Below are 18,363 nucleotides of genomic sequence, written 5' to 3' on the forward strand. Positions count from 1 at the left end.
AGTTGTGACTTACATTCACTGATCCTGTTAGACTGACGTGTGTGTGTGAGTGTGAGTGTGTGAGTGTGAGTGTGTGCACCTTATTACAGTGTGCACATGCCTGCATACCAAGAGTTTAACAATAGGACAACAATAGATTCAGTACTCAGTTAATAAATCCAATTTAGGTCCAGTGACATGGGTCAATTATTAGGTCCAAAAGTATGTTACCTCACTGATCCACAGTTCTCACATTAGATAATATTAAAAAAGATATTCCCTGACAGGCTACAGCTCAGGAAGCTTTTAATGTATGTAATGAAATGAAATAACAAGCAAAAGAATCTCAGGCAGATCTTGAAATTCACTTAAGAAGTTATATGTTGTATATATTAATGGATAATATGCTGTGCGTTTTTTTTAGAAAGCAGATGAGAATAAAGGAATGCAGTATCTAGTATGAGTTGAATGGTAAAAGTCAAACATATGAAATGATTTAATTCGCTCTGTGTAGCTCTTATTAACCCTGATGTCTCACGGGTGTGTATTCACTAAATCTAATTTCCTCCATTATTCAGTTCCACTTTGACTGGAGCACTCATGTCTTTCCACCTGTCTCTGATGCACTGTTGTTCCCATAGATGCCGATCGTGGAGAAGATCAAAACGATCGCTCGCAAAGTGTACGGAGCTGATGACATTGAGCTTTCACCAGAGGCCAAGGCCAAAATTGATTACTACAATCAACAGGTGAGATCACTGCTGCTGCTGCTGCAATAACATCTGACTCGCACACTGACAGGAGTCAATGCAGCTCCTCTCTCGGTCTGTGTGTCTCACTCTCTCTCTAACACAAACACACATATCAACTGCTTGTCTTGTTTTCTCTTTCCATTAACCAGGGCTATGGTACATTACCCATCTGTATGGCCAAGACTCACCTGTCCCTGTCCCACATGCCTGACAAGAAGGGTGTGCCCACTGGATTTGTTTTGCCAATCAGAGATGTTCGTGCTAGCATTGGGGCTGGTTTCATCTACCCACTCGTGGGGACGGTACGTAACTATAGTCTGCAACAGTTAAGATCCTAGCTGATGCTTTTTCTTTGTGCCGTAAAGCTCACAGTCAGAGCTTTTGGAAAGTGACTGGATACACAAATCTGCGTATATGTGATAAACACTTACACTGTAAACTACTAATGAACAGTTAAAGAGTCAATGTCTCAGGAGCAGAAATAATGTGTAGAATCAAAATATATAGTGCCACTGCTTCTCTTGTAACGTTCTCCACCATAGCAGGCAACTGATTTCAGTGAAAATCTCCAAAAATCTCACTGCACACTACCTGCTCCTCACCAAACATGGGACAGACCGGGTTAGAGACCAGCTGGTGAACATAGTGAAGTATGTAACAGCAAAAGAGCCAGATATTTCCCTCAGGAGTTGGCAGAGACCAAAAACAGAGCTAACAGGGGAGTAAATATTAAACTTACATTTATCAGATGGACACAAACACAACGCCCAGAAGAATGATGATGTTTCTCTGGATGTGTAAGTAAGCAGCTGTTTGCAAACAAGTTGAACATATCAATTTAGAAAATGATGATAGGTCAATGCCGTGTCCATTGCTCCTTTTCATTGCTCCCAAGTGGTCAGAAAAGAAAAACAGTTATTGTAGTTTTAAAATCAAATCTGGAACATGTTAGGCCTCACCCTGAGGGCTTAGTAAGTGTTTTGGCTGAGAACCAAAGATTGTTGCATTGTTGCACCACAGGGAGTCATAGAGAAGTGTTTATGATGAACTTTTTTGAACGTTCTGACCCAGTGGACAGAGCCTCATGTGTGTTTTCTATTTGTTTCAGTGGGTATGTGTTGAAACATTTTTGTCTCCGTAGCCTGGCCTCCAAGAGTCAGGCAGTTATGAATTACTATTTACTGCACAAGACATTTAATCAAATTTTATAACCTGGCTCTCTTCCTTTTTTTCTTGTCACTTTAACACCCAGCTCAAAGTTCAACTATACTAATTAACTAAACTTATTAAAAGCCCAATCTGTGCTTTTGGGTAACTGCAGATATTTTATGTTGGAGTTGTCGTTTGTTGCTGTGAGGTTTAGTCACACACTTCCATTTTTCTGTCCTTTAAGTGAATCTGGAGAGCTATGGCATAGTAGAAACTAAATGTTTATGTCTCCTGGTCCTAACAGCTCTGCTGCTGTCTCCCCACATGGGATCATGCAGGTGCTGCATCCATTTCTCCTCATCCTTCTTCCTTCCCCTGAGTTTGTCCCTCAGCAAAGTTTATATGTGCTTTTCCTGCCGGCTGTATTACTGAGCTGGTTAGAGGAGAGCTGGGCTGGTTGGAGCCTCGTGGTTGATGATGGGCCGGGCAGGAAGGAGGCAGCTTCCTGAGCGTTTTGCCTCCTGCAGTTTCACCAGTATGCCCTGAGGGGTGGGCTTTGATACGCTCAGGCAGAGGTGTCAAACACCGGGCATGCTGGGAAGGCATGGCAGTGTCTTGGTGTGGCGTCTGACCAGTCTCCCCACCTTGCCTTTGATCTGCTGTGGCCCGCGGAGCCATTGGCATGCTGACAACCCTTGAACTGTGACTCCTGACCCAAAGGAAGTCTCCAAATTGTTCTTTGAACTCTTTGGCTCCCAGACTGATCCATAGATTGGATTTTTTAAGTTACAGAAAGCTAAAGTTCTAGCCCGCCTCCAGGTCTGTCTCTTTAGAATACTTGTTTGGTTAAATGACAAGCTTCTTAAAATTAGGTAGTAAATGCCTACTCAAATCTGGATGGAGAACCCCTGTATTATGTTTCAGATTGTTAGTAAGGCTGTTGAAAGAACACCTCTGGGAGGAAACGCGTTGGGCAGTGCAAGTGGAACGGACACTAGCATGTAAAGGCCCACCATACCAAACCAACATCAAAGAACTAGTGGCAATGAAAGCCAAGTGTTGCATCACCTCACATTACCTGTGTCCGGCCAGAAGGTCGACACACTGCAAAGACTACAGCCAACAGCCAACTAGCATATATGTTCTGCGACTGTGTGAGAGGAAATAACAGCACAGGCAGCAGTCTGTATTCATCATTCAAAAATGGCAACTAGAAGTCCAACAGGAAGAATCCAGGATATTTACCATCAATTACAAACCGTTTCTGCTAAAGAGCTCAATGGCTCAAAAGATCACCCTAAAAGATAATTAAATAAAGTGAATCTTGCTTAATATAACGAGTATGTTTTGATGTCACTCCCTCTTGACATGGGCAATTTGTTTGCTCTCCTCACTTCTGTTTCTCTTCTCGTGCTCTGAGCTGGACTGTCAGAGTGATTTCACACACCAACATACTCAGCTAGCTCTGACGCAGATTCAACATGCTGAATTGGCCATAAAACAGTCAATAAGGGCCAGGATGTGCAGGACACGTCAAACACTAGGACAACAGAGGCTCACCAGTGGGCCAACACTGACCAGTGGCCGACTGTTGGCTTGATGTGGCAGGGCCTTAAAGGGGCAGCCCAGTTGCCAGAATAAATTTTGCACTGTACGTTTCTGCAAACCATGGATGTGTAACATTTGTATGATATTATGTAGTGGGCATGTTAAAAGTTAACATTTCAATAACACTGTGGTTAACGTGTGGTTGTGTTGAGGCACAAAAAACACATGGAAGAGATCATGTGGTGACTTAAAATCACTGTTTTTAGTGGCACAATCACAGCTGGAAATACCGCCAATGTCTCCAGAAAAACAACTGATTTTGTAGTTAGTTGGTATCGATCTTTGTTCTGCAGTTTGGCATCCGTCTCCTATAGGTGTCATACCATCCACCATCTTCTCCAGGTTCAGATGACAAAGTCAGCTCACATACATTTAATCAGAACTATGTCACTTTAGAAATGTTGATATTATACATATGAAACTCACACTGGGCTGAAAGGGGCCAGGACTGACTATCTACATGCTCTCATATCTCAACTATAACATGAACATGAAGTGTATTGTGTTCCTTTTTTAACATAGCAACCATTGCTGTTTCATTATAATTGCACATTTTACATTTTTGCAAACCTGGCAAAACATTCACAAACCCTCATGTCAATCGTGTGACTCCAAGAGGCAGAAAGATCTCACCAACAAAACTCCTGAGGCGGTGAGGGTGTGAGTGTGAGAGGAGGGGGACATTCAGAGGGAGGTTAAGGGTCTTTACATGGTAAAGAATCAGGAAGGGGCTGATGTCATTCTGCAGATATGTGAGGGAGGGGTCGCAGGCAGAACAATAGATCTCTTTAGAGTTCATATCCCGTTAGGGCTGCCTACCCTGTACCATTAAACCCACAAGTTCAGATTTATAGAAACCCTCTCCATGGTTGCGTATCCATATGGTCAAACCTGTTAATGTTTAACAAGTTGTAGAGCAGTTAAAAGACCCTGATTACATCCATAAAAGAAAGCACACATGAGATTAAAGTAGACTTTAATTTACTTTTGCAAACTTTGGTGTGTCAATGAAGCAAAGACCAACCAGCTCAGTAAATCCAGGCATGTTTTATCTTTATCTACTTCAACTGTAGTTTTACTTCAGTCACAGTAAAACTGATGCAGAGACTGATAAAGAAGTTACAGTACTGAAATTTGAAGCTCTCTCCCTGTGGATCAGCACTGCACTTGTATGAATGTGTTTTTGTCTAATGCATGTGTGAGTGCTGAATGTTTATTTGGTCAAACTTAATTGATTATCATAGTTGGCAATTCATTTTCTCTTGATCGACTAATCGTTGCAGCTTTTTTTTTTAGGACTCAGATGAAGTGTTTAAGTCATTTTTCAAGCTAAAATGTCCAACATTTACTAGTTTCAGCTTCTTAAATGTAAGAATTTCCTGCTTTTCTTTCTCATTTACAATGTTAACTGAAGAGTCTTTGGGGTTTGGATTGTTGTTTGGGCAAAAAAAGCAAACTCAAGATGTCCCTTTGGACTCTGGGAAATTGTTAGGAGTTTTTTTCACTATTTTCTGATATTTTAAAGACTAAACAATTAAGTGATTAATTGTGGAAATAATCATCAGATTAGGCAATAATGAAAACAATCCTTACTTGCAGCCCTAGCCCTAAACAAGACCGCAGAGTAATTTGAGGGTCTGATGTTAACAACTTGTCACTGTGAAGTTCAAAGTGCTCCCTTAGGGAAGCAGCTCAGGCTCACAGGTGAGAGTTCAAACCAGACTCGTGAACTCTTAAATCTCATTAGTACAACTCCAGCTTTTTACTCACTGGATCATGTCATTTATTAATTTTTCACGTAGTCTCACAGCTCACAGAATGCAACTTCACGAGCTGAAAATACAGCCCAACACAAGTGGCATCCATTCAGCTTTTTATTAAATACTCACTCTCACACTTACTGTATTTTCAGCATTCACTTCCCTCTAATGCTCCATTAATCTTAAATGACACAATTTCATAATCTCCTCAATCCTCTTCTGTAGCCACTGTGCCGTTGTTGACCGAGGCTCCTTTCCAGAGTCAGTGGGGGGTAGAAATCCAGCTACATTGTCTCCTCCAGGGTTTCCCCTGACAAAGACTCATTGTGTTTGGGCATAATAGAGGGACTTATTTGGCTGAGTGGAGTTTCCAACTTTAGCCATGGAGTGTTGTGTGTTTTTGCGAGTGCCAGCTTGTTCTCAGGCTGGCGAGGAGGACCAGCAGAACAGCGCATCCTTTGTTGCTTTCAAAACCCTGACAGTTAGTCTTTACATTATAGCATCTTTTGATATTTAAATGTGCAGCCTGGAACTTTATAGCAAGAAAAGCTTAGATAATTTTGAGAATCAAATTATGTTGAAGCATTTAATTCAATTCTTTGAGTTTGGAAGTTCGGAAGTTTTGAAGTTTTGAAGCGTATCCTTCTGTGATGTGAGAGTCATAGTCCACATCGGTTTCACTAAGTGGAGGTGAAACAGAGGGGTCTTGGTGAGGGGTGATGGGAGATTCTTCTTTATACAGCCCTTCTTTATTTAGGATGGTAAGACGGGTGCATTGTTGTGCTTTCTGACCACCTTTTATGGTAAATATAGCTCATTTCTGTGGAAGCAAGCCCTGTGTGAAATGCGATCATTATTCCCTTCTTTCCTGTTTATCAATCAGCTGATTGTTGTTATTGAGGGCATTGTAGATAACACACAAGAAATGCTCAAGAAATGATCTTCAAATTGCATGTAAAGAAAAGGGTCCAATCCTGTTTCCTTCATTTAGAAACATTGCCCAAAAGATCTTGAAACAATCGACTCAATTGACAGTTGTAATTCACTGTTCACCACCCTGAGTCACTCATCTGTGTCTTAGCTCAAGTTGGTCCAGAACGTGGCTGCTAGACTTCTAACTAATTCACAACGTAGGATACACATTTCACCAGTGATGGTTCCTGCGGATCCTTAAAAAGTCTTAAAAGGCATTGATTTAATTTGTCTAAATATAAAGCCTGAATTGGTATTCGTAATAAAAATACTTAGACATGGGAAGAAGGATTTTATGAATTGCTTTTTTCCCCGATGTTGCATTGTTAAATCTTGAACTAATTTGTCTTTGTCCATCTTTTTAATTTTGGTTATTTTTAAATAAGTCTTAAATCTAATTTTGAGGGGCATTAAAAAATCTTAAATCTAACCTGCCTTAAGCTGTAGAAACCCTCTACATTGGTTACCCTTAGAGTGCAGAACTGATTTTAAAATGATTTAAATCACCTATAAAGCACTGTACCAGCCGCCCCAACTTCATACTTCTGAATTATTATGTCCGCTAGCTACGGTAAGATCACTAAGGTCTACTGACCAAGGCCGCCAGGGTGTCCCGAAATCAAGGCTGACACCAAAGGGGACTGCGCTTTTGCAGTAACGTTAGTGGCTTCCACCCCTTGAATCATTTTCCCTTGTAAAAAAAAATGAAGAGACAAGTCAGTTCTTTTAAGATGCTGTTAAAAACTGGCCTGTTATGTAAGCACTTTGTCCTGTAACAGGTGTTTGCCTTCTGAGTATTTTTGATTGTTTGCTATGTACAGCAGCTTGTTAACTCTACTTTCAAAAGGCATTTTACAAATAAAGTTAACTTACTCAAGACTCAACAGTAAGGCTTACCTCATTGCCTAGGGCAAGTAAAATGCCACATGAGACTAATAAATCGAACAACTCAGCTGTGCGATCGGGCAGGGACGATGGAAAATGTGTTTGGGACAAACAGAGATCGTCCCCGGGGGAGGTTATGCAAGAATGTTTGTTGCTTTGCTTCTCTGACACACTGTGTCCTCATTCTGATTTATTAAATGAATTAACGATTAAACATGACAATTAACTTTTGTCTTTGTTGCTATTTGATAACTGCAAATAGATAAAAACAATTTGAATAGGATGAGCAGTATAATCGTTTTTATTGACGAGGGATGACTTCTTGTTCTTATTTCAATCAGATTATCAACAAAGGAAGACTTTAGCAATTAGACCCACCAATGTGAAGGATTCCTCATTATATGTACGCTCATAAAGATTGGACAAGATTTCTCCATGTCTAGATGTTTGTGGTGATGTAAAGCCAGCAGGTGGATGATGGAGATGGAGAAGAAATAGCAGAAATGTATAATTTTTCCTTAGAAGACACACAAACATAACATGGGAGAAAACATGTTTCTTAATTAACTTTCGCCAAAGCCTCATGACGAACACATCTATTAATATTCTATCTGTAATGTTCGAAAATTGTGATGTCACAGCTAAAAGGAGCCCAAGAAATGAAGTAATCCCTCTGCTTTCATTGTTCTTAATGCATCCATTAGAATAAAAGGTGATGCATTGATTTTGAATTCCTTTAAACCTGCTCATAGTCTGAGTCATCTGTGGTTAAAGCTCTATCGATGGACGTGCTCAGAGCAGTGTCGTGTAACAGCGGTCACTGTTGACATCAGACCCTCCAACAATGAGAGTGAGCAGTTAGCATCCGCTCTGTCACGTTATGTAAGCATGTACTCCTCATTTCGTCCCCTCGTTTACTTGCAGAGCCGCGCTTCCTCAGACAGGAAATTGGCCGGTCACTTCCTCCTGTCTCATTCCCGCTAATGGGCCCATAAAACTGGCCCTGGATCAGAAGGAAGGAGGCACGCAAAGAATGTTGCTCCCTGTCTAATGAGCGAGATAATTTACTTTTCAGCTTGGATGGGAATTGTACCGCGCTGCCAACCAATTCCTTCCCTTTATCTGCCATACAACAGACACCGGAGCTGCGCATTTATTGACTGTAAATTTTAGATTCAGATTATTTTTTGGCACCTGAACCAAAAAGGCTTCAATTACACTGTTAACCATGGCAGCCCTCAGAAGCTTCATGTTGTAAAATGTCTATAACTCACCTTTTTTGATTCTTTCACTAATTCAGGTATGAAGATGCAGCTTCTTTTAGCTGCTTATTGGACAATCCAAAACTCAATGAGAGTCCACACCCCTTCCTTCTGTCTGTATTCTTGGTCCATCATAGTGATAGTCAGTAAAGGACCACTATGACTTTATACATTGCCTCCTAACTTTGTCTCATTTCTGTAAGGTAGCCTTTTGTCATCTATATTTTGACAACAGTGCAAACAAAGCCACCATTGTCTATGCCTCAGTTCATCACTGCTAAAGTGGAGGTTGTCAACACATTGATCGTCTCTGTGCCCAGAGTTAAATGAGTCTAGATTATAGTCATTGAGCCAGAAGGGGCTAATCTCAGTCTCTCTCATTTACCCGAGGTTTTATACCAAGTTTCCAGGATTGTCTTGTAGAGGTGTAGAACAGCTGTGCTATGGCAAGGGCTTTAATATGAGGTCTTAGTTATTATATAGATTGTAATTTTGCTGTCTTTGTCGGTGTTGGGGTTTTTTTTCCGAGAATATATGAACCAACTGCTGTATTTGTTTCTCAGTGAGGTCCATTCATTAAGTGATGCTGAAATGCTCTGTTTCAGTTCACCTGTGAGTTTAAAGGTCCAGTGTGTAGGATTTAGGGCCATCTATTGGCAGAAATGATTCATAATAAAAAGTAGTATAAAAAGTCAATTGTACGCCTTTCTTTTTAGAGTCCTTGATTACAGACGTCTTGGTGTGAAGATGCTATTTTAATTTCTAGGTGTCTTTGTTTAACAATAGAGATATATTTTTAAAGAATGGTGCTCTCTAAAATAGACAAAACCAGCACAAGAAGGATCTGTAAAATGTGATCATCTAAGGATTTGCTGATGTGGAGAAGACATTTTGTCCTTGTGTGCTTTTTATGCTTCCACGCTGTCTGTCCATCTGTCTCATTCTTGTGAGTGTGATATCTAATGAACGTCATGAGGGAATTTCTTCGAATTAAGCACAAACATCCACTTGGACTTAGTGATGAACTGATTAGAATTTGGTGGTCAGATGTCACTGTGACCTCATAAAACATGTTTTTTTCTGTAACTCAAGAATTCATGCACTTAAACAAATTTCACACCAGTGGAGTGATTTTTATGTCCAAAAGGTCAAATGTCAACTTCACTGTGACATCATAATGTTCTGCAAAAACACTCTTGTGGCCGTCTTTTCTCCTGTCACACTGACCAGACTTGATTGTTTTAATTGTACCCAACAACCTGAAACAATAGCCACATTAAAAACATGAATCACTTTAACAAAGAAAAGGTTTACAGCTTGATTTTGACTGTCATGAATAATTCTCCTGTCATTCTTCCTGCCAGTAAAGTTCTCTTCCTGTGTCTTTGTTGTGTGTCCCTCAGATGAGCACTATGCCCGGCCTGCCAACACGGCCCTGTTTCTACGACATTGACCTTGACCCGGTCACAGAGGAGATCACTGGGCTCTTCTGAGCACGCTCCAGTTAAAGATACTCTCCCAGGTATCTTCCCATACACATCATCATAAAAGATTCCATAAAACAGACCATTCCAGACATCATCAAGGAGCATCCGTTGTATCATTATAAATATTTTACAAGCAGACATTGTCTATATAACTTGATGCACAAGACTTTATTTCCTCCCTGGAGTTTTTATTTTACTACCTTATTCACTCAGAGCCAAAGCTCCACTCTGTGAGGTTACACTCTGATCTCACTTATACACACTGAAAATCATCATCCCTTTTTTTTCTTTCTTCCCAGGCTGCCTGATCTGTTCTCAGGATCCATGCGTGCACCATCAAGCACATCTATTCTCTGCGTCTTTGACAGGAAATGATTCCTTACTTCCCAGCAACCCAAACTCTCCATATCACTGTTACATGTTCTGAATGAAAAGAAAGATTATCAGAGCATTTGCACATCTGTGTGATATGCCAAAGACAACCTCCTACAGCCATATCGTATAAATCATATGCTGTATGTTTAAGCTTTTGAGCTCTCTGCACGATGTCTTCTGTGTGTGAGTCAGTTTAAGCCTTAAATCCTTCTTAAATTTTACTTTTATGTTTGCTTGTTTCCTCTTTTGTGAAAAGGAAGTTACACAAATGTCTTATAACGGTGCTGCATTTATACATGTCTTAAGCTTTTTAATTGAAATGGGGGTAGTGTGTGTATTTATTAACTAAATTGGTGTTGTACGCACAAAAAGCCATTCTGCTGTTTATGTAGCATGTATTATTCTAACCTGCTCGATGCTGCTAAATGTCCAAGCTGTTGCACTGCCTGAGTGAAATCACTACAAGTCATGAGGTCAAAGCCAGTTCTGAGATATTGTCAAAGTATTACATTTCATGTGATGAGAAAGCTACATATCCAGCCTGAGATTGGTAGCAAAGGGGATGCATCTTAAAGGCTAATGATCAGGCCATTAAAGTAACTTTATATATGATTTGTATTAATGCTTCATTTCATACAGGTTTACAATTTTTTATGTTAGTGGAGGTTGTCTTAGTTTTAGGCCTCCTGCTGAATGTAACTCTGCTCTTTCTTCATCAAATGGCCATGTTTTGATTATTATTATGAAATTTTAATTAACATCCATCTATCACTTCATGATGGGTTGATTAAAAAGCCAAATCACAATGACACGGTTGGTCCAACTTAAGTTATTGTTTAAGTTTTATTGTACAAAATCCAACCCAAAATTCATGCAACTCAGTGTGGAACTAACACAAATTTGCTCTGGAAAAAAATTCAACATTGTTCTCATTTACGACAGTATGTTAAACATTTTGGTTCTCAGAGGTCAAACATCGTTCGCCTTTCAATTAAATCTTTATTTACTCCTAAACTGTGTGTTTGTGTTTTCACACCCAGCAGCTGACTTGTGGCTCAACCCATCTGTTGTTTGGATACATGCGCTCTTTTCCTGTTGTCCTGTGGTTCTCCACAGAGATGCTCCAAAACAAAAGTGTTTCTGTTTCAAATAATTCAAAAAAAAAAAAAGCATTCTCTTTCTCTCTCACTCCAGTCACATATTCTCCATCATTCTCTTCTGTTTTTCTTCCCGAGTGTAGCTCTGCTCCTACAGGGTGTTGGAGGCGCGCCAGAAAGCTAACACTCTGGGCCCCCAGCAGCATCCCAGGGTGCAGCATCTGTCATTATGAGGTGTTTGGGTTTGCAACATGCAGCCAACATACAGTACAAGTGTGCACATGTGTGTGCTTGACATAGCTGGCATTCCGCACCTGCTAAGTCTGTTATTCTGTGTTCACCAGGCAGGATCTGGCACTTAAACTACAGCCGAGGCTGCAGGAATGCTCTTATTTATACAGTAGTGCTCCAACGGCATATTTAGTGTGTGTGTGAGTGTGTGTATGCGTATGAGATAGATTGAACCCTTTTGTTTTGAGCTGATGACAGATTTGAAGACCTGGTGTTGATGAGGAGGGAGCTCCGTCATTGCTTTGTAATGTGCTGGAAAATCCCTGTTTTGTCATGTTGGAGTTGTTTATGTGGAGCTTCTGACTCATTCTGCTGAAGCCTCCAGTTGTTTGAGCTCTCATCTTTTAGTACTCATTTTTAAAAGGCTGGCGAATTTCAGTACCAAGGACAGGTCCCTTTGAATGCCTGTGAGAATGTAATTCAAATAGTTGTTGGAAAATGGCTCAAATAATCCAAGGCTTGATTACCAGTCAGGCAAAGTAGGCAGCTGCCCCTAGGCCTCAGACCTCTACGGGCCCAAAAAGTCTCAGATTCACTGTGTGACAGTTGTCTCTTGTTAATTTGAATATTTGTATATGTGTTAATTGTTATAAAGTTGCACCATTACAGTACAATATCAAATGAATGTAATATTCCTGTATATGTGTAGTGATTGGTTTCTAGGTTTCCATTTGTGTGCTGTGTGCATTGTACTTGATGGGAACTTGGAGGCAACAGGGGCTTTCAAAGTGGCCATGGGTGATCAGGTGATACTGGTTAAATAGATAAAACATGACATTTTCACTCAGTGTTTTTCCTACTCACATTCCTGCCTGATTAAGTTAAAGGGTAACTGGAATTTTTCAACCAGGACGCTATTTTCCCATGTTTTTGTGTCTAAGTGACTAATGGAGACAATAATTTTTGAGAACTGGTTCAATATTGAGCGAGCTGCGGCCGGCAGCAGCAAAACATGCTGCAGTGTAACCACTCTGGGCAATGGTGAATTATCAGTGTCGCTCAATACCGCACCAATTTCAAAAAGTGTTGTTCTCATTAGTCTCTCAGACACAAAAACGAGGGAAAATAGGATCCAGGTTGAAAAATAACAAAGTTACCCTTCCATTAAACTCTGTCTTAGGCTAATTGTGAAACTGCTTTACATGTACAAGTCCACTTGAAAGGTGTGTCATTCTTGAGAAAGATATGTGTAATACTCAGGATTCCGGTAAGCCAACCTTAGTCTTTACTGTACATTGCAGTTTTCTTTGAACGCCTGTGTTTTCTTGTAGTGCCTGTTTCACATCACTTGTCACAGTTTGTCCAGCAGTCATTATGCAGAAAAAGCTGTTCTTTTATATCCATCTTGTTTTGGAACAAACTTAATTTACTGCCTGTAACAAAGTATGAATGCATCAACCCCCTGCTGTGTCTGGGCGAGCCCTCGCTCAGTGCCCACACCAGACATCAACCCTCAGGGCCACATTCTTCAACTCACCCTGTCTCCGTCTGAAAAACATGATACTTCCAACCATTTCACTGTTGCATTTTAAAAAATATGCAGTCCACGTATCAACTGGATGTCCTGTGGGAATATTTTCAGATTTCCATCTGGGCTCTTGCAGGCTGTAGCTTCTGGCGCTGAGAGCTGCACATGTAGAGATCAGTGGACCGACTTTTACAATAACAAGGTAACTCAGGGGAAAAAAATCTTAACAGAGAGTTCTTTATATTTCGGGTGATATCTCCCAAAAGTTGTAGATTCTTACTGTTTTACTGTCAACTAATGCAGCCAAGTGTGTCACAGTTCACATTAAAGGTGCATGTTTAGATGTCATAAATATTTATGGTTTGGATCACTGTGCCTTCTTGAATCTCTGTCCTCTCCTCACATTTAAGCAGAGTAATGATATTTTGCTACCAGATATACTCTAGTTTGTATTTTAATGTCTGTGGTCAGCAGAAAACAGTACACTGGTTGTATATGGACAACCTCCTGGAGTGGATTTCCCTCAGTACAAGAACAAGACAGCAAGTGTGAAAAAGAGAGGGCGTTTGTTTGTGAATGTTACTGAACCCTTCCTGCTCTCAGTGTGTGAATGTGTGTGAGCATGCTTTGTGCCTTTAATGTGCCCTTGCATTACTGTTTTATTGAGCGGAGACCATGACATATCCGGTAAGGCTTTCACTTTAATGAGAACCTCCTTCCCCCATCTTACTCCACTCCTCTGTCTCCCCCTCCTCTTTTATATGACATCAGCACTTCGGCTGATGGGCCTGCCATGCTGAAGGTCATTGACTAACACATCTATCTACATACACTCTGCAACTCTAATGAGGTTATCTGTCTTGGTTTCCTGTCATGCAGGACACACGTCTGAAATTAAACTGTAATTTCACAACAAGAGCAGCCTGTTTTGTGACTGGGGATTATTTGCTACAAAAACTGATGAGAAATTGTGTTGAGAAGGATTTGGAGATTTGAATGAGCTGGGGTTATAGGAGAACACAATATCAGTTGTGTCAGCTGTGCTTTACATTTTCCCAAGCGATAACGTACTGTATCTGTGTAATTAGGGCAACTGTTAAGTAGCCTACATCTTTAGGATTTCTATTGTTATCCTGTCATGTTAATTGAGATGGTTTCATAATGCTAAACCTTGTTTGCAGTATATATATATATATATATATATATATATATATATATATATATATATATATATATTATAAATAAACTGTAATGCTGATCAAGTGAAATCACATGCAAATATACAATGTGGGAGTTACTTGTTTATTTTCTGGCTCTGAGAACTGCACACATTAAGATCAGCAGACTGACTACTACATTAACATGGTTACTCATAGGAAAAAAATGCTCAACAGACAGTTCTTTACATTGGGTGTACACTGAATGTGTCAGACATTCCTCGTCATGTGTATAGTTACTTTGACGATGCTAATGGATATTAGATTTTTCCAGTTGGATCTTCACTTCAGATTCAGATTCAGATTCAGAATACTTTATTAGTCCCAAAAGGACAATTCATTTCTACAGTTGGCCTGTCCATAACAACAAACATCCACAATCAAGCATCATTGCATCAGCAACAACGACAGCATCAACCACAACCAGTGACAGCACAGCAGAGCGGGATGCAAAATAATTCACAGTTCACAATAATTCACAGTAAAATAAATCACAGTTCATTCTGCAATTATGCATTTAGCAGCCTTATGGCAGACAGGACTTGCCAGTTACACTAATCTAGTCAGCACAGTGGTTAGTGTAGGAGCCAGACGCCAGTTTGCAGCCAACAGGCTGACAATGTATACTAAATTATGGAGGTTAACAGTAATCTGACTGTAATGAGAAAGACTTACATCACTGCTCTGTGTGGCAGTATGACCTTTACTTAACTTGACTAAGGTACTAAACTATGCATATAAACATATAAAAAAAAAAATGAAAATATTAAAAAAAGAACTTTCTGCCAAACCAGACCAAATAAGACAGTATAATGCATCTGTTTCATGTTTGGCCATATTGTATTTATTGTTTTAGAAGACTTTGAAAATATTGTGCCAAACAACACATGCAGTTACTATTGAAAGTAAAAATGTTGCCACTTATTTTGAATGTGATGATAATAATTCATGTACTATTGTTTGTATTTTTATCTTAAAGGGGAAATGTTATATTCATAAAACTATATTTCTAATTTAACCCCAGTTTAAGTTGTTTTTAATCTAGGCTAAATCAAATGTTATTTGTTGTGTCTTAAAGTTGCAACAGATAAGAAACCCATGTCACCAGCTAAAATTTGTCACCTTATTTATTCATTATTATTATTATTTGCTGATGTTACTGTCCTCCATTTTTGCCAATTGAACTGGTATGGCTGGTTGTCTGTACATTCTTGTAACTAAATAAATAAAAAAAAGCTTTAAAATTTCCTTATTTTTTTGTAATACAAATATGCTTGAAGAGACTTGTTATAAGTGTATTGTAAGTCAAGTAAACCGAGACAAGTTCTATATAGGCCTATAAATGCCTATGCCTATCCAGAATTGCATTTCTGTAACACTGCCAGACTCACAAAAAACAATTAAAAAAAATCTAAGTAAATTATGCAGCAAAACCATATGTCGTATTTTTTTATTGCTTAATTGCTTAATTTAATTTAATTTAATTTAATTTAATTTAATTTAATTTAATTTAATTAACTAGCTGTAGGCCTACTTCATGCCTGCCACACCCGCTGCCTACTTTACCCAAAATGCATCTCAACTGCCAATAAATCGTTCGGGACATTCAGGTGCGTTAGCTAGTAGCGGCTAACGTTATTAGCCTCTAGCAGCTAGCCTCCTGCTGCGACGAGGAGCGGGCTACAGAAGTCTGGTAATTAAACCCACTTCCTTTTTAACTTTATCCTTTTTAATTTAACAAACTTTTAGACTTCAGACTTATCCGATGTTACAGTTTATTTTATTTCGTACAGCTCTTTCCGGTACGGAGCCACATAAAGCTCAATGGGCTACAACGGTTTTCACTCACCCTCCCCAACACCCGTTAACACACTTTGATGTTTAAAACCGGTGATAGTGTCTTTTTACTTTGGTAGTTTCTGGCTTTTACCAGAAAAAAATAAATAAATTTGTAAATATTTTTATTTTTAAGTCAAGTCAAGTGAAATTAATTAAACTAAGTCTAAACTAAGTCAACTATCAAGTCTAAGTGAAGTCTATCAAAGTCATGTTACATAGGCTGCTAAGTCTTCAGGTTATAGTCACATCTCAAGTGTCAAAGAGGTCACTTAAAGTCTTGTGACTTAGAGCTGCATCTTTCTACATAAACATGACCACATAATTAGTGGCTACATAAATGAATGAATGAATGCAGACTCAAGATAACCCTCCCCCCCTAACAGCATACATAAAAGGTCCTATATTATTCTCAGGTCAAGTTGCTGCCTTGTACTCTTTGCACACACTCAAGTGTGTCATAGACCTTTATGTATCATCAGCACGTTTCCCTATTCAACATGTTTTTGTTCGTGCACTGTGAGTTTGTATTGGTGTATCTGGGACCAGTCTAGGCCTGTTTGAACTTGTGCTTTTTTAAAATTCCCAACATAATGGTACAAAGTGCAATAAAGATTTAAACTAAAGCATCGTTTTATCATGAGCAACACACACACGCACTTGCAATATGTCACCTACAGTATATCATCTAGAATAAGGTATTTTCTGTATGTATGTCAGAGTGAGACATTAGATTAGAGCTTCAAAACTATACTATAATTACATTTTTCTGTCTTGTATTTAATTTACACGGGTGATTACAGCGACTTCAAATACGGAATACTATCTTCAGCTTCACAGTAGATCAACAAACAGGAAAAGAAAATCCAAGTGGATAAACCAGGAAGCTGTGTGCATTAAGAAGTCCCTGGACTGCTGTGTTTATTTTAGTGTTTTGACATGGACCACAGGAAGGATGTGGTTCATATCTCTCTGTGATTTCAACCAGTCTAACTACATTACTGCCAAAATGCCCAATATGAAAATGTTGCTGCAGGTTTATTTGCAAGTCAAAGCAGAATTTACTTGACCTTGTTAACCGCAGAAGAAAGAGTATGATGACAAACATCAGAAAACTGGTGACATAAAAAGTCCAATAATGCCATTTTAAGTGAAGTAGCCTATAGTTGGAAGTCTCCTACAGCAGAAACACTCAAGTAAAGTGTGCTGAAATGTGCACCACTGTGCAGGACTTAAACCCGTCACCTGTATACTTTGCTACCAAATCCCTGCAAAAATGCCTGTATTTCTCACATATGCATATAACACAATTCTTATTTCTTACAGTATGTGCAGCACTTTTTAGTGGGCTGGTTTTAAACTTCCTCATATCTCTCCAGGGGCTTGAGCAGGTTTAATCTTATCCAAAACTTGCAGGCTTTCTTCCAGTGTCAGTGATGTAGGCTACTCCTGATAAGGACTCAGATTTAATTTACCAATCCCTCGGGACCGATCCAGTTTCAGTTTAAGATGTAGCCTATAAACGATACTTAAAGCTATAAAGATTTTATTTCATTCATCAAACGTCCTCCTCTCCTGTCTGTCCTCCATCAGCACCGTCTCTGATGCTGCAAGGCGTGCCGCGGCGCACCGGAGCCCCATGTGATACCAAAGGGAGGTGTTGGAGGTGGAGGAGGCGGGGGTGTCCTAAAGAGTTGGCTGGTCCTTACACTTCACATCACTCCAGATCGAGGCTATCCCGGGGCGGAGCTGCACTGTTAGAGCTCGTCATCTGGACGCTTTGGATACTCGTTTGCAGAGACGCAGTCGTGCCATCTTGGAGGGTTGTTGTGTGTTTTTTTTTTTTGAGACAGAAGTTCACCTCTTGTGATTGTTCGCCATGGGAGCAGAGAGCTCAGTGCAGCGGGACGTGAAGAGCCAGGAGGATGCCTCAGCTTCAGCTTCAGCCTCCGCCGGGGAGCTGAGTGCGGAGGTGAACGCGCTCCAGGAGGGAAGCAGCGTCCTTGACAGCAAGGTACAGCCGATAATGAGGCTTTCTGATCCCTGTCACTGCGCACACATAGCCCCGGGTAAACCTGAGAGTGCACTGTCACATCATGTTCATGTAGTGACGTTGATTCTGTGTCTTTGTATTTGCTGTAATGCTATATGTTTATAGTTTACCTCTGTGTTTACAAACATACCTGACGTCCCCCCTTTCCCCCTTCCTTCCTCTGGTGTCCCAC

At 39.9% G+C, this 18,363-nt stretch overlaps 2 protein-coding genes across 2 annotated transcripts in view; both read left to right on the top strand.

Annotated features, from left to right (window-relative positions):
* The window catches only part of mthfd1l (methylenetetrahydrofolate dehydrogenase (NADP+ dependent) 1 like), a 47,799-nt gene extending 36,556 nt beyond the window's left edge, over positions 1-11,243 (top strand). The window contains exons 25-28 of the mRNA XM_049590448.1: positions 621-728; positions 881-1,033; positions 9,771-9,889; positions 10,154-11,243. Coding sequence (XP_049446405.1) covers positions 621-728; positions 881-1,033; positions 9,771-9,860 — 351 coding nt within the window. The 3' untranslated portion in view covers positions 9,861-9,889; positions 10,154-11,243. The remainder of the gene's footprint in view (positions 1-620; positions 729-880; positions 1,034-9,770; positions 9,890-10,153) is intronic.
* Positions 11,244-17,852: 6,609 nt separating this feature from the next.
* The window catches only part of akap12b (A kinase (PRKA) anchor protein 12b), a 60,088-nt gene continuing 59,577 nt past the window's right edge, over positions 17,853-18,363 (top strand). The window contains exon 1 of the mRNA XM_049589696.1: positions 17,853-18,152. Coding sequence (XP_049445653.1) covers positions 18,018-18,152 — 135 coding nt within the window. The 5' untranslated portion in view covers positions 17,853-18,017. The remainder of the gene's footprint in view (positions 18,153-18,363) is intronic.

The sequence above is a fragment of the Epinephelus fuscoguttatus genome, linkage group LG11 (genome assembly GCF_011397635.1).
Source record: "Epinephelus fuscoguttatus linkage group LG11, E.fuscoguttatus.final_Chr_v1".
Taxonomy (NCBI): Eukaryota; Metazoa; Chordata; class Actinopteri; order Perciformes; family Serranidae; genus Epinephelus; species Epinephelus fuscoguttatus.